Source organism: Trachurus japonicus, chromosome 9 (genome assembly GCF_045865225.1).
Source record: "Trachurus japonicus isolate A0001 chromosome 9, Traja_1.0".
NCBI lineage: Eukaryota > Metazoa > Chordata > Actinopteri > Carangiformes > Carangidae > Trachurus > Trachurus japonicus.
Window position 1 is genome coordinate 14,884,949 of NC_140915.1, and position 15,665 is coordinate 14,900,613.

Here is a 15,665-nt window from a genome sequence, read left to right on the forward strand (position 1 = left end):
TATTGACATCGAGCTATGAAGAGAGACGGTGTGAGCGTGGTCAGAGCCGCACTACAGCCCATTCAGTGGCTTGTTCTGACGGTTAGATCCCAGTTTCATGTTGGTCTATACTGGGACTCCGCGGAGAAGTTGCTCATCGTCAACATCTCCTACGGCAGGGAGCGACGGCTGTGGCGCGTATGTTTCCTACTCCGTCTACTTGGACGGTAGCCGATCTACCTCCGCGTGATGTCGCTCTGTGAAACCAACACCGGTGCGGCGCGTGTCGGCGCGTATGGCCGCCCAGGTATGGGGCTCGACCGGACCCAAAGTCCACATCCGTCTGCGCCACGGTCCGTTTATCTACTCGAGACGCACCAGGAGCAGAGATACCATTTCAATCGATCTTATGCATCTGCTTCAGCGCGCTACGAGCGACTCCGCTCGAAATTCGATGATTTCCTCTTTTACGATCTGATCTGGGACCAGCAGGAGGATGAACATTTCGGATCCAACGACGAGTGAACACTTAGAAAAATAAACTTGATTTAATCCTGTTGCTGTCATTTTTTAAAATTCTTCCTCCACTGTTGAGCATCATGCAAAAGCGCACACAGACACACACAGATGTCTGAGAGAGAGGGGGGGGGGGGGGTCTGTCAATAGCCTACTGTAGTAGGAAGTTACTCTTGTAAAAAACAAATTTACAAAACAAAACAAAAAATACCCACGGCGTTAGAAGGAACCAAAGATCAACTCAACCTCCTCGTATGACGACAAACGCCGTTTTGTTTCCGAGTCTGACAACTCTGCACAGCGAGATGCACGAAAACTGCTGCAGATCAACATCTCGAGGGATCGAGGGCTGTGGCGCTTATGTATCCTACTGTATCCTGTCCGGCGCGTCCCAAAAACGCCACACCACTCGAATAAAGGCACAATCGTGATCTGTGCTGTCTGTGCCAAACAGCTGCCTAATGAATACGCCTCTGGTGAATTTCAAAAGCACGATTATAATAAGTGTGAATCAAGGAGAAAACGTTAACACGTCTGCTCTTCAAGGACAGCAACAGACGGCAGAAAGTTACGGATCCACGAAGCCACAAGGCTGTTTGAACAGAGCAATTGCATGTAGCCTAAAATAAACTTGATTTATCGTCATTTATTCTTCCGCTGTTACGCACAGAGGCAGATTGTGTTTGCTGCATCTGCGGCAATTTAACGCAGCAGCACACAAAGTTGTTGCCTCCAGGGGTGTTTTTTATTTTATTTTTTTATTTTATGTTCTTAACCTGGTTTTCTTATTGTTTATGAAGTTACGCGATTTGGTTTTGGTTTGCATCTGAGAGCATGGAGGGAGAAAGAGCTTGGACTACGGCACCCAGACTGTTGGTGTGGGTGTGTCTGATGAGTCACATACTCCTACCTGCTTTGCCTTTCTACTTCACTCTGATCGCGCTTGTGGTTTCAGCTCAGTTCATGTCCTCATTTCCTTTTTAGATGAGAAACATTGTCTTCTCTTTGCCCATACAACGACCAGGCTGAGAAGGAGAAAAATAGAAGACATACATAAGAGCTCAGATAAAATGTCAAACTAAAAAAAAAAAAAAAAAGTTCAACTAGCCTGGGTTTCCACTTTTCTCATAAATGAGTCCTTTTTTTTTTTTTTAGTTCAGACAAAATTTAACACTGTTTTGACCTATTGTGCACACACATATAGGCCTATCACTTATTATCCACTATAATTATATATAATCCATAATAGACCTTCAGTAATTTCATATTGAGAAAATATAGATTGCAAAGTCACCAAACAATATAAAATTATTGAAGGTCTATTATGGATGTGGTATGTCACAATGTCAGTGCTACACCACAGTGTACATTCTGTCTGAAAAAATACAGTAAAGGTATTGTTTTAAAAAAAAAAAGTAGAAAAAAGAAAGAGAGAACGTGTCGGTGTCAGGTGTCGGGGGAAGAAACAGCCAATCAATTATCAATAACATTTATGCAGAAAATTGACTGGAATCAGAAATACTTTGAATGCAAAAAAAAACTGGAGCAAGAAGACATGAAACACAAGAAACATGGCAGAAAATGAAGATGAGAATGTGACTCAATGCAAAACAGTTCAGCTCCTCTCCCACAGGGGGGCAGTATACATAGCCTACATTATACATACATTTAGTACAACTTCAGTTAGACTCACCACATAGCTCAGAGACACTGGCGGACGCCTACATGCTCTCAACTACACACTAAATAATGTAGAAAAGTTTTTTCTTTACTCCTAAAAGTAAAAAGACATCTAATCAGATTAGCGGAGACAGCTGTCAATCCTCACTCTGACATGAACATGAAGATAGCCTACACATGGATGCATGATGTGGCCATAAAGTGGCAGATCTATCTATAACCCAACATCACCACCTTAGGACGTGCACCTAAATAATCTATTCTGTTTCAACAATTAATTTCTCTGAGAGGGTTTCCCCAAACCATGCACAGGTGAGCTACACAAAATGAATACAGGCATGATGTAAGGCTATACAACCAAAATTATTCATTAGCTATATTCACAATAAAATAATGTCTTAATTAAGTTATAAATGTTTCTCCTAAAGAAAAACATCGTTTTTATTTTTATTTTTTATTATTATTTCTTAAGAATGTAATGTTCAGCAGTCACAAGAACCCACAGTGGTTCAGTTAGGAAGAGGCAAACTACAACTAACTCTTGCAGAGGTCACTGCATACTGGGATGATTACAAGAATCCAAAACTAAATATCTATAATCAACAGCAAACTGATATCAAAACGAAAGAAAAACAACAAAAGAAAACATACAAATAAACCATGCACAGGATTGGCAGATCCTCAACTATAACTGCTGTAGTAACACCCCCACCCTCAACAAATGAGTCACAGTGTTCGTGTTATTTCCATAGCTTTTGTCAAAAAAGTAGCACCATGTGGCAGACACAGACAATTTTAGAAAGAAAAAACAAAATTTTATGTTAAAAAAAAAAAAAAAAGTATCCCTTTATTTATATTGTGTGATATTACTACCTGCTTTGTAGTTTTAACTCACCAAACTTAGCCTACATCACGGTTATTGTGTGTCTATGTAGGCACATAATCATCTTTCATGCAAGTTTGATTTGATTTGATTTGATGAAGATCCCCATTAGCTGCTACACCTGGTAGCTACTCTTCCTGGGGTCCATTAAAAGCCACATAAAATAATCAAACACACATGAAATGAAACTAAACTTCCAAATAATATGAAAAGCTGCATAGTTGTTAGTGCTCATGTTAGTTGTAACAGCAATTTAGTAACCTACTCCAACTAAAAGTTTAACATAGCCCACTTGAGACACACACAAACACACTCAGACACAGCCCACCCCCCCACCCACCACACACACATACACACATACCAATTATGTTAAAAAGTAATTGAAGTGTGTAATAAAAGATAATTCAATAAACATTAAATATTACATCGGGGTCCGCTGGGGCTAGCAACACAACATAACGTTAGGCTAACGGTCGGCAGCGGACACAGTTCACTTTTGAATCGTCCAAAACACACACAAAGAAACATCGAAATACCTCCATACTGCTGCGTCTGTACTGACCCAAGTGTCCCGAAGCCGCGACATGAAAAAGTTGTTCGGAAAAAATTAATTTGATCTCTGTTTTTAGCCTTGTTGTAGTAGTAGCTTCCAGTGGCTCTGTTGATGGGCCACTGCGCCGGTGGCTAACCGGAAGAGGATACACACAGGGTAAGTTAGACGCCATCATAACTTTATGCTGACTTCAGAGCTGTTAAATATGGGATGGAGGGGTGTGTATGGTATATTTAGAGAGTTTATCACCTCGAAATGTAGGATGTATAAAATCTAAATGGACATTTAATTCAAAATGAGAAAAAAAACTACTGTTTTTAAATGGATGCTGTGATTGGCTGACGTCGATGTATCGTCACTTCCTCCTTCTGGCTCACACACTTCCGGAAGAAGCGGAAGACAACAGTGGGAATTGTCATCTCGTATGTGATAGTTTCAAGTCGGAAAACAGAAAACAAACACCTAACTAGAGTCGTTTGAGCACCAAAGACCCGAACATGGTGAGTAACTCTGTTTCTCTGTTCACCAATGGAGATTAATTTGTCTCTAAACCGACCGTTGGAGCAGTTTAGGTTAACTGACGAGCGTCCACAGCAACAACAACAACGACGACGACGACGCGACGACAGCAGCTAAAACCTGCGCTGTCATGATGAAGCTCCACCGCTCACACACTCAGGGGGGGAAACAGCACAACAATGTCCGTGTTTTTAACCAGGATGTCGGTTTGTTCCACAGTTTTCCTTCCAGGTCTTCGACCACCCGATGGCCCGGGGGTTTCCCAACCGCTTCTCCACTCAGTACCGCTGCTACTCGGTGTCCATGTTGGCAGGACCCAACGACCGCTCCGACGTGGAGAAAGGAGGCAAAAGTGAGTGAAATCCAAGGGATACACATTTTGTTTTCATGCCCTCACTCATGTAAAGGTTTTAGAAAAAAAACCACAATCCTCAAGAAATATTCTGCAAGTTGGTTAAAGCTACTAAATATGTTACATCACTGAGCTGAAGTTCAACATCCACACAGATCAGTACTTTAGTATTCAGATCCTTTATACAACTTTTATATTTAGTACTCCGTTAGAAGCAACTGTCCTCATTATATTTTCTCCTTGTTAAAGGGATAGTTCAACCCAAAATTGAAATTCCACTCATTATCTACTCACTCTCATGTCGACTAAGGGCTGGGAGAAGTTTCAGAGTTATCCGTGGCTTCTCTAAGTTACAGGGGGTCTCGGCATAGTGTGCACACACATATATCACTTATTATAGTGCATGTCCATATAACGATTGCAAATGGATACCAACTGTCTTCGTAACAAAAAGAGGAGAGGAGCTTCAAGAAGCTTCCGCTACAAAACAAGCTTGAAATATAGACTTATTAAATTTTTTCGGGACAGTTTCGCATTTCAGGGCTTCAATACAAGACGGACATTACATACGAGCAGCATGGAGGTATTTGGATGTTTTTTGGTGTGTCTTTTTGTTATGAAGACAGTTGGTATCCATTTGCAACCGTTATACGGACATGCACTGCTACGCCGAGACCCCCTGTAACTCAGAGAAGCCACGGATAACTCCGAAACTTCTCCCAGCCCTTAGTCGACATGAGGGTGAGTAGATAATGGGTGAAATTTCAGTTTAGGGTGAACTATCCCTTTAAGTAACTAAGTTGAATCTGGAAAAACACTGTGATTGAAATGGTAAATCAGTTTGTGAAACACAATCAACCCTACATTCAGGGGTCTTATCTCCACTGCCCCTTGAACCTGTTGTTGTTGTTACTGAAGCTCTTAGATTCTTTCTTACATTTAGATATTTGTGTTGAAGCAGTACTAAAAGCTGTCATATTTAGAAGCAGTCTTCATATAAAACAGTATACTTAAGTATAAGTTGTACAATAGTAATAATTTGCTTTTTTATTTTTGCAGCTATATTTGTGTTATTACGACTGTTCAGAGTGTAGTATCTTATCTTAAGTAGTTCTCATATTTTTCTACATAAATCTAAAATATAGTCTGTGGAGGCATAAATTATATATAAAAAAAAGAATAACTTCTGTGACATTTGTTGCTCTAAATTTTATTTTTTGAACATACCAATAAAGTAAAACATAATGTTTTGTTTGTTTTCAGTAATAATGCCACCTTCAGCTCTCGACCAGCTCAGTAAGTACAAGTTACATTAGTCAATCAGTTTGTCTCTCTTTATATGAAAAGGCCTACATGCCCCATGTTTCTTATCTTTGCCCACCTTTTTTTCCCTCGACAGGCAGACTCAACATCACCTATCCAATGTTGTTCAAGCTGACCAACAAGAACTCAGACAGAATGACACACTGTGGTGTACTGGAGTTCGTGGCCGATGAGGGAATCTGTTATCTGCCACACTGGGTGAGATGAAGTTTAACAACAGGTTTAATGCAGCGTGACAGCGGTTGAAATGTTTGTTGTCACCGGTGGATGCTGAAGACAGTTAATTGTGCTGTGTTGTTATTTCATGCAAATACAAATTTTAAGCAAAAGGGCAAAGTGGTTGATTCAAGAAAGAACTTGGGAAAAACTTGGGAACTTGACTTAAGAAAATGACAACTATGATCTTTAGCATTTTGACTGATGCAGAGATCAGACATGGAACTTTAGCCGTTTTCCCACTAAAATTAGTGGGTCGGCGCAGGTTTTTTAAACGCGGGTCGACCACGGAGGACAGCGAGTCTGCCGCGGCTGTATGGCGGACGTCCGCGGCACAACACGTTCAGTTTTTAAAATCGTTTTTGGTCAGTTTTCTTTGATCTTTTGATCCCAGTCTCGAATGCGAGCAGAGCTTTGTTTTGGTACGTGATATGAGACACGACCGGCGCAATGACGTGGCGTCACATAATGCTCAACGTCATTGCGTAAATTAGCGGGTTGACCCCGGGTCTGGCATTCCCACTGCAAGCCGATCAGAGCCGAGCCGATTGAAACCGATTTTAATCCAGGTCGCTTGCTGAGTCGTTTGACGCGGGTCGATGCGCCTTTCCCACTGCCACCAAAAGCCGATTGTTAGCGGGTTTAAACTGTTTTTTTGGCCAGTGGGAAAGGGGTACTAGATATGTGTTTGAAATGCTCTTTGCTGATTAAACACTGTGACAGCCACTTTGTAAGGCAGCACTGATGTTCATTTTGTTCGCTGCAGATGATGCAGAATCTCCTGCTGGAGGAAGGCGGTCTGGTGCAAGTGGAAAGTGTAAACCTCATGGTGGCCACTTACTCTAAGTTCCAGCCACAGAGTCCCGACTTCCTTGACATCACGAACCCAAAGGCAGTGTAAGAAATATCAGTTTGGGGGAAAATGAATTCACTCTGTTTTCACATTTTTGTGTCAAAACAAAGAGATTAAGTTGCCACTTCGTTACAGCCTGGAGAACGCATTGAGAAACTTTGCTTGCTTGACAACTGGTGACGTCATAGCTATCAACTACAATGAAAAGGTAAATCAGTTTATTGTAATTAGTGCCATAATGTGTGACTATGTCTTTTATTTGTTTTTACTGAATACAACTTCTGTGGGAATCTGTGCCTATGTCAGATATACGAGCTGCGAGTCATGGAGACCAAACCGGATAAAGCTGTATCCATCATCGAGTGCGACATGAACGTAAGCCCCTATTTTAAAAAAAATCACAGACAGGCTAAATTCCCCCTTTTTTTTTAGATGAATGCCATCAATACTGTGTTGTGCCTGGTTTCTCAGGTGGATTTTGATGCACCTTTGGGTTACAAAGAGCCTGAACGACGACCTCAGCACCAGGAAGAGCCAACAGTAAGGAACAAACCCTGCAGCCATCGGTACAGTTTGTGCCTGTGAACAATTAAATTGATGTAGTTTTCTTCACAGGAGGAAGAAGGAGACCCCAGCAGTTACGCTGACATGGACATGGGCTTCAGAGTGAGTAGATGTTGGTGTGGTTTAGAAACAAATGACTGATGTCCTTGTGAATACTGACAATTGATGCTAATGTAACTTCCACTCCGTCCAATCCTCAGGCTTTCACTGGATCTGGCAATCGTTTGGATGGTAAAACAAAAGGGATTGAGCCCAGTCCGGCTCCTCTCGGCCCGAGTGACATTAAAAGGTGAAAAAGTTTGATTGATTTTATGCATGTGAACATGAATGCTATCAAAAAATATTGCAATACAATTTAATTTCATTATTGTTACAAAGTTAGTTTCAGACAAGTTTTTTGTTTTAGCTTTTTATACCTTCATTAGACAGTAGATGGTAGACAGGTGACAGAAAGGGCCGTAGGTTGGGTGTAGCAAGACATATAATGTGAGGCTAACAAAGTTCTGGCGGTCAGAGGGAGAAGTTTGATGATGATACTACAGACATGTGTACAAACCCCTGCCATGATGCCATGTGAGTGACTGCTATGCAGCATGGCAAAACAGGGTCTTGAAAAACATCAGTCTAATACTCCAACTTCTCAAGGCATTTACTTCTCTGCAGCTTGTTGCACATTTGTGTCCCCATGTTTTCTTAAATGACATGGTTGTTCTGCTATTAGCAGATAAAGTGCGTAGCTTTAGCCATTTAACCAGTTGCAAAATACTCTACAACAATAATCCCACCCAGTCTTATTGAAATATTGTCTTGTTGTGAAGACATATCATTTATGTGATGGTCAAAGTCTGTGGAGACACTTAGTGGCCGGTAACTATACTATTAGTGCTCATTCTTCAGTGTGTAACCCTTGTAGTGGCTAGTAGGCCTCAACTTAAAGCCACTAAGGGGCTGCAAAGACAGGATAAACCCAATTGATGCACTTGCAGGTCTGCAGCGTGTCGAGTGAACAACAAATGACTTCCAGTTTTGCTTCATCAAATGCTCTTTTATTTCTCACCATAACAATAATCTTCACCCAATGAATAAGGTCCATTCTTTGATACCCAGTTCACCAATAGTGTGTATCAAAGAATAGCTGAGCAGTCGAAAAACTGTGTGCTTCCTCCGTCTTGAAACCTGATACCCGACAGAAAGTTCCCACCTACTATGTAGACTAGAGCTTTACATCTGGTGCACTGAGGACACCTGCTGGCCCAATTCATGCACATAAACATAGAGATGGCTCCTACAATCCTAATGTTGAACTCTAATCCTTCATCTCACAGAGGCATTCCCAACTACGACTTCAAAGTTGGCAGGATCACCTTCATCAGGAACTCGAGGCCTCTGCCTAAGAAAATTCTAGATGATGTAAGTAATGTGAATGGTTTTGTCAAATGTTTACATGTTGCATTTTATCATAATCTGTAACCCTTTGAACTTCATAGTTGTATTGTGTGATTTCTAAATTCATATTGAATTATCCCAATCACTTTATTGTTTGTGCTGTTGGTTATTAATGGTAATTAATTACATTTAAATCTTTTTTTTAATCGTTTCAGGATGATGCCATGAATAGATTCATCGCCTTCTCTGGAGAAGGACAGTCACTACGCAAGAAGGGCAGAAAGCCTTGAAAGACTCAAAAATAAAGGAGCAGGTCATTGTACACAGTCCCACAGTATCTATTGTCACCTTCAACAGCAAAGTGAAGAACTGGCCCTCAGACGCCAGACGAGTTTTGCCTCTGTCCCACTGAAACAGGAGTGTTGCTGTTGAGGTTGGGATTACAGTGTATAATCAAAACTCTGATGGTAATATTTTTGCTGCATAAAATGGTGTCAGTTTTACTTTGGTATATTCAAATGGTTGGGGTGATTCTGTTTTTCTTCTAGGTGACAGATTTGAGCCAAGCAGAATGACATTTTATCACCAATGCAAAGAATAACCTGTGAGATCTTGTTGTAATATCAGATTTGAATTACTCTTGATTTAGAGCATCTTCCCCCCTTTTCATGATTGTTGGATTTTTTGCAGTTTACTTAAAAAGCTATACAGAATCCCATTGTAATTAAAAATAAATGAAAGCAAAAACAGTATACTTTGATTTTTAATTATAAAAAAAAATCTTTTTTTCCCCCCCTTTTTTAATAATTTGCAAGTTTTGTTCCTCCTTTTCCTGGTTTATTTATAGACAAATAAAGCATTGTGTTTGAATTTAATTAATCGTACATTGTAATTGTTTTTAATGTCTCTGTTATGGAGATGAACTACCAAATGATGATTGAATGTAATGGATTGATGGAGTATGTGTCTATGTCTGTGACTGGAGTTGAGTTGGACATATTTATTGATTAATAATCCACCTAACTGGTCCGGGTATAAAAGTATAATCCGTTACGGTAAATAACAAGTAGGCTCCTCTTAAACATCATTGGGTGACAGTAAAAACAATGTCAAATTTAAATTCAAGACAAAGTAAAGATGCATGAACACATACAACACAAATTAAACTAACAAAATAACTCAATGAATGATAATAATTCTTTATGCTGAGTGTGCTACAGGTGATTTTCAAAATAAATGTCGGCGGCTTTTGTTGTGAAAAGAAAACCGAACCGGAAGTATTCTTCCAGTTCAAGCCTGCGCTGCTAACGTTAGCAATGGACACGTCTGGAGAAATAGCATGGAGGGTAATTTACTGAAAGCACGTATATATGTTGTGAATTATACTCTGGGGCAACATGCTCTGATTTTTATTCCCCGAGTTGACTCGTGAATAGTCTAAAAAATGTAAGAGGAGCGTTAAATCTCCTCCAAACTGTTAGCAAGGTGATTAGCTTCCTTTGCTAATCTGTCAAAGTAACCTTAGCGAGCTAACGACGAGCAACAAATATCTATCAGGGTTCAACCATAGAAACTACCGGTGATTTATGACTGAATGTGACAAGTTCAGCTGTATGTCGTTTTGAAAAACTGTTTGCCTGGCTATATAGTGGACAATTCATTCATTCAACAAGTATAATTCAGTGAATTATCATTTAAACTTGTCTAATAAAATGGCTTAGTTTTGATTTTCCAGTTTAGTTTTGACTGTTTAATTTTCACTGTAAGGTTTTACTGCAAGGCGCAGGGTTATTAAGTTTTGGGAGCTTATGAATGAGAGTGGCCTTATACTACAAGTCTCTTTACAGTGCCATTATTCAGTGTTTGATTTCATTATCTTTTTCCTTTTTTATTGGCTCTTCTTAGTCAGTCATGATACTGTTTTAAATGAGTCTGGACATTCAACCCAATTTAAGCATAACCACCATGTTGATATTTTCTATACCATTAAACTGTGGTGATGCTGCAGCTGTTAACCAGAGTTTCTTTACTTATCCAAGCAGCTAGAGTAGAGTGATGATGATTTCTGCCTTTTGTCTATATTTGTGCAGCCACCTCGACCATGTGATGACTACTGGAGTGAATTCAGACACTGTAAAAGCTTGTTGAATCGTTTCCACCACTACTACACTCACGGTACCTTCCCATCCTGTCGGCAGTGGAAAGAGGACTACCACAACTGCAGGGAGTGGGAGAAACACAGAGGCACTGAGGCAAAGGTGCAGTGCAACTGTTACGACTTCATTTGAAAACAGGGTTCTTACGGATCCTTAAAAAGTCTTAAAAGGCATTGAATTCATTAATCTAAAAACAAGGCCTTAATTGGCATTAAAATGTCTTAAATCAATTTTTCAAAGTCTTAAAAATGTTAACACTTGGTAAGTGGGATTTTATGATTGTAATTAGTCTCAAATCTCAATATAATTGGTAACATTCCCACATAGAGAAGTTGTCAACACTAAATCTCTCACCGCCACCAGCTCCCGAGTCAGTTTTTTTTTTTTTCAGACTTTTTATGCATTTATTTAGAAAGGACAGTTGCAGAAAACTCGTGCGAGTTTGTAGTTTTCACCAAAGTCCGTACTTTTAATGGAAACACACAGAACTCAAATTTCTTTTAATGCGCATTTCCCAGTTATTTGAATCACTTTGGATGGAAACATACGAACGAGCAAACGTGTCCTTTTTAGTTTATCATCTCCTCTCCACAACTATACAGCTGTTAAATGATGTCACTCACTCACTCATAGCAGCAGTCGCTTTACCTTGGACCACATAGGAAAGTGGGTAAAATTGTCCCTAACCCTATGTATGTGGTGACGTTTTTTGTTTTTGTTTTTTTGCATTTGTGTTTAATGTGAAGTCTGTCTTAAATTTCATCTCAAGTGGCATTAAAAATGTCTTAAAAAGTCTTAAATTTAACTTGGCTTAAGCTGTAGGAACCCTGGAAAACCTGAAACTTTATAGTTTCTAGGTTTTTCAATCGATAATCTAATACTATTTATGATGTTTATATTCCAGGAAGCATTACGGAGGAGTGAAAGGAACAGAGTAGCAGAACAGAAAAGCTTCACCCCGGTGTGGACGCTGAGACAAGACCCTCCCAGTGACTGGCACATGCCCCTGAACCAGGAGAGGCCTCAGGACCCCTGAGCTGTCACTGTCACCATCTCTTCACCATCATGGCAGCCAAAGTGAAATGAACATTCATGATAATCTGTATTTCACTTCATGGACATAAAATCCTTCAGAACTGCATGCTGGGAGAGACTGGTCATCACTCACTCACTGCCATCTCAGGTTGTGTTCAAAGAGCTGCCCCATGGAAACAGGCATGTGTTCAGCGTATTCAAGCAGTGTTGGCGTCATCTAGTGGTCAAACAGGATGATGAAAGTCACTATGTATAACATTGGTCACTGCTCGTCTAAAACTGAAGCACAGAAGGGCAACATCGTTTCAAATTATGCAGTGGAGATGTTTCCGACATAACATACTGTATATTCGATGTAAGTAATGAAGGATTTGACTGCATTGTTTTCATCAGGATTAAATGAAAATGTAAACGTTGTGATCAGCTTATGTTTGTGTGAGCTAGAGAAGCACTGTAAGAATTCTCTTCAAAGTGCCGTTTTTTATTTTTTATTTTATTGAATTTCCTCTATATGATAAATTATATTGTTTATGCAATAATATAGCTGAACCCAGCTGTACAGAGCTGTTTATCATCAATTTTCTGCCTTATGTTTTAATTATGGGATTACCTTTAAAAAAATATATTGAGAATAATTTTAAATAACCGAATCAATAAAAATAAAAATAAAAAAACAATTTTATTTTTGTTACTTTTTGTCATGGTTTATACAGAAGTGAGAAAATGGACAAAGAAAAAAAACAAAAAAACAATTACCGTAGTTGCATCATTTCCATGAATGTTGTTGCAGTTGATGCAGAGATGAGAGAACTCATGTGACTACAGGTCTCATACTATTGATGAAAATACAGGATGTAACATGTCCGTCATCCCTGCACCTGCAGAATGTTTAAATGCTGCATCTTGGCTTATTGAATAATTTACAAAAGGGGATACACACTAAATAGACCGACTGCTCTCCCCTGATCCATCACTGTGTGTAAACCTTAGTGACGTCATTGTATTTTCCATCAGGAGCTTCGTGCGCGCTCTTTGCCGGCGTGAAGGCTGGACCTTCTTGACTGAAGGGAAACAGCTGGGGGTCCGGCTTCAGCGCCGCCTGGTACAGCTCCTCAGACTCCAGCCGCAGCTCATCCAGCGCCTCGCTCTGTGCTTTCAGGGCGTCTTCGATAGCCTTCATTTCAGCCATGTGCTGCTCCTGCAAGAACAAAGAGAGGATGAGCACGGCAAATTTAATGTAGCGCGCGTCGCCGACTGGAGATGATGGGGGAGCAAAGGTTAGAAGCAGCAGCGATGTCTAGAAAAGCTTAAGTGGTAAAGAGGTGATGGCTGAGTGGTGACCTGTTTGTATCGAGACCACTCCTTCAGCAGCAGGGCCCGACGCTCACTCTCATCAAATGACAGCCTTGGTGTAAGACGCTGCCTTTAAAAGAGAAAATAAACACACATTTAAAGGCTTTCAGAGCCAGGGAGGAAAGAAACACACATGATACATGAAATCTGTGTCTGTAAAATATAGAATATATAGACTAACTTAAAGGGACAACGAGGAGTTTTGGAAAAGCGAAGCGTTTTCACACTACATTTATGAGCCTCCGCGCGCACCGTGAAATTCTTTGACCGGCGCAAGACGGACTCATGTTTTCATTCATCAAGAATTAAAGTCAGAGGTTCGAAGACGATCACATACCGTCGTAGTCCCGACCATAAACGCCGATTCGGCGGCGTTATTCTCATGACTCGCCACGAAACCGAAAGTAAAGAAACGCTGGTCGGCTCGACCAGCATTTCCGCCACCACTAATAATAACAAAATAACGAGAGAGATTAAACGATATATTTATCGAAAATGGGCCCATTAACAAGTGTGGGTAGCGTAGATTCATCCACATTAATATGAGACTTTTTTATAACCAAATAGAAACTCCTCGTTGTCCCTTTAATTAAAAGTTTTGTTTAAATTCATTTTGGGACGTGTCAAATGTCGGTAGACCATTTTTAATCTCTGATTTGGAAGGAAAAATCCCAATGATCTAATTTTTACAGATGACATTGCAATGCACATGTTTGTAACTGGAATGAGTCTCTAGTTGCTGAGTTTGGATTTTCTAGCTGTGGACCAATCGGCACAGAGAGGAAAAGAGAAACCCAGGATTAATTCATCTGCTCTCGCTGCTACTGGACTTCTCTTTTCCTTCATCTTGCTCTTTTTCTGTCTAAATGAAACAATAAAAGGTCTGACTGGTGTTATCATACTTCATCCATGAATAAACCAAATCAACACATCACCCATCGCAGCCAGACCTTACAGATGCAATACTTTTGGTCTTTTCAGAGAATATGTAGCCTTGTTCGTTAATGAACACCATAACAACCCCAACACTACACTCAGGTTAACAAATCAAACTTGGCATATAGATTTAAGCAGTAATGCAACAATAATAACATCAGTGAAATGAGGTTTACCTTGTTTCATCCGTGCAGCTGATTGGAGTGATAAAGTCGTCGACAGGGATGTACTGAGGTGGAACCTTCTCGAGCTTCCTCAGCTTCTTCTTCAGACGGTCCCTCATTATCTGCTCCCTCTTTGGGTCCACTTTCTTCTTCTTTTTGGGCTCCGCTCTTTAAAAGGCAAAAAACTATGTGAGCATATTCAATAACAAGATGTACTTAAAAACAAATCTGGATATACGGTAGCAATCAAAAGTTTGGACAAACCTTCCCATCAACTAGACTGCTATGACTAAGAGCAAAGTTGCAAGAACATGCCCCAGTTCTACATTCAAGCCAAAGAAAAAAGAAAAGAAAAAAACATATCCATCCTGACCCTTGAGCCCCTCCCCTCTTGAGCCTCTCCCCTCTTGCTGCATTGTGAACTGCACCCTCCCATCTTCAGTATACAGACAAATCCACTGTTTTACGGTTTCATATTACCCTAAGAAAACTGTTTATCAAAATACTTATAGCAGTTCTTTAACATGTAACTAGTACTTTAAAAGGCCCTATATGTTTGATATGAGAAGAAAGCAGATATAGCACACGGTTCCCACACGTCCTGGAAAACTTGGAAAATATCTGACCAAATTTCCAGTCATGGAAAACACATGGAAAATGAGAAAAAATGTCCTGGAAAAGTTTGAGTTGTCTTGGAAAACTATTTATCACATCGTGACATCAGCTACCAGAGCTCTAGCTGACTTTTTCAGACCCCACCAAGGATTTATTTTCCAACAAAGTGCCTAGCGAGAAAACCAGAGACTTTGAGTTGATGAGTGTTTCCACTATTGGACCTATTATAGTCTCCTCTGCTGAGTGACAGACAGATAGTGACAGAGAGCTGTAGTGGCCGTGGTTTTCAAAACAGAACAGAAGCAATGTGGTTTTGGGTTATTCTATGATAAATTTGTCTTAATTTCTAAGCATGTAAGATATTATTTCATAGATACTTCTGGGAGAGAGAAACATAGAAACAAACTCGTTAAATGTACAAAATAAGTTACAACTTGCAAAGAACACTTCTCAAAGCATGAATGGGACAGGGATGTTATAGTGCAGTGGTTCTCAACTGGTGGGTCGGGACCCAAAAGTGGGTTGCGGACCCGTTCTGGATGGGTTGCGGACAGCTGGTCAAAAAAGTAAATAATATTTAAT

The 15,665-nt window shown here is 40.1% G+C and overlaps 3 protein-coding genes across 3 annotated transcripts; 2 read left to right on the forward strand and 1 right to left on the reverse strand.

The window, feature by feature from the left end:
• Window positions 1–3,990: 3,990 nt before the first annotated feature.
• On the forward strand, window positions 3,991–9,587 carry ufd1l (ubiquitin recognition factor in ER associated degradation 1). The gene is made up of 12 exons (XM_085786132.1): window positions 3,991–4,111; window positions 4,350–4,482; window positions 5,746–5,778; window positions 5,882–6,003; window positions 6,788–6,918; window positions 7,010–7,082; window positions 7,181–7,249; window positions 7,346–7,414; window positions 7,490–7,540; window positions 7,639–7,727; window positions 8,764–8,848; window positions 9,040–9,587. The coding sequence occupies exons 1-12, from the start codon at window positions 4,109–4,111 to the stop codon at window positions 9,112–9,114; spliced, it is 933 nt and encodes a 310-aa protein (XP_085642258.1). The 5' UTR covers window positions 3,991–4,108; the 3' UTR covers window positions 9,115–9,587.
• Window positions 9,588–10,071: 484 nt separating this feature from the next.
• On the forward strand, window positions 10,072–12,706 carry c9h22orf39 (chromosome 9 C22orf39 homolog). The gene is made up of 3 exons (XM_085786137.1): window positions 10,072–10,170; window positions 10,915–11,082; window positions 11,885–12,706. Exons 1-3 carry the CDS (start codon window positions 10,141–10,143, stop codon window positions 12,014–12,016), a joined length of 330 nt encoding a protein of 109 aa, XP_085642263.1. The 5' UTR covers window positions 10,072–10,140; the 3' UTR covers window positions 12,017–12,706.
• mrpl40 (mitochondrial ribosomal protein L40) lies at window positions 12,674–14,656 on the reverse strand. Its single transcript, XM_085786136.1, has 3 exons — window positions 14,481–14,656; window positions 13,357–13,438; window positions 12,674–13,213 (listed from the first exon to the last, which is right to left on the reverse strand). Exons 1-3 carry the CDS (start codon window positions 14,585–14,587, stop codon window positions 12,986–12,988), a joined length of 417 nt encoding a protein of 138 aa, XP_085642262.1. The 5' UTR covers window positions 14,588–14,656; the 3' UTR covers window positions 12,674–12,985.
• Window positions 14,657–15,665: the final 1,009 nt, after the last annotated feature.

What these genes read in the sequence shown, in the direction of transcription:
- ufd1l (XM_085786132.1), top strand. An exon ending in CGTGGAGAAAGGAGGCAAAA is followed by an intron (nt 4,483 to 5,745) that starts GTGAGTGAAATC and finishes GTTTGTTTTCAG; the next exon opens with TAATAATGCCACCTTCAGCT. An exon ending in TCTGTTATCTGCCACACTGG is followed by an intron (nt 6,004 to 6,787) that starts GTGAGATGAAGT and finishes TGTTCGCTGCAG; the next exon opens with ATGATGCAGAATCTCCTGCT.
- c9h22orf39 (XM_085786137.1), top strand. Translation starts at nt 10,141, where the DNA reads ATGGACACGTCTGGAGAAATAGCATGGAGG. An exon ending in CTGGAGAAATAGCATGGAGG is followed by an intron (nt 10,171 to 10,914) that starts GTAATTTACTGA and finishes ATATTTGTGCAG; the next exon opens with CCACCTCGACCATGTGATGA. An exon ending in ACAGAGGCACTGAGGCAAAG is followed by an intron (nt 11,083 to 11,884) that starts GTGCAGTGCAAC and finishes TTTATATTCCAG; the next exon opens with GAAGCATTACGGAGGAGTGA.
- mrpl40 (XM_085786136.1), bottom strand. Translation starts at nt 14,587, where the DNA reads ATGAGGGACCGTCTGAAGAAGAAGCTGAGGAAGCTCGAGAAGGTTCCA. An exon ending in AGCTGCACGGATGAAACAAG is followed by an intron (nt 13,439 to 14,480) that starts GTAAACCTCATT and finishes TCTCTTTTAAAG; the next exon opens with GCAGCGTCTTACACCAAGGC. An exon ending in AGTGGTCTCGATACAAACAG is followed by an intron (nt 13,214 to 13,356) that starts GTCACCACTCAG and finishes TTGTTCTTGCAG; the next exon opens with GAGCAGCACATGGCTGAAAT.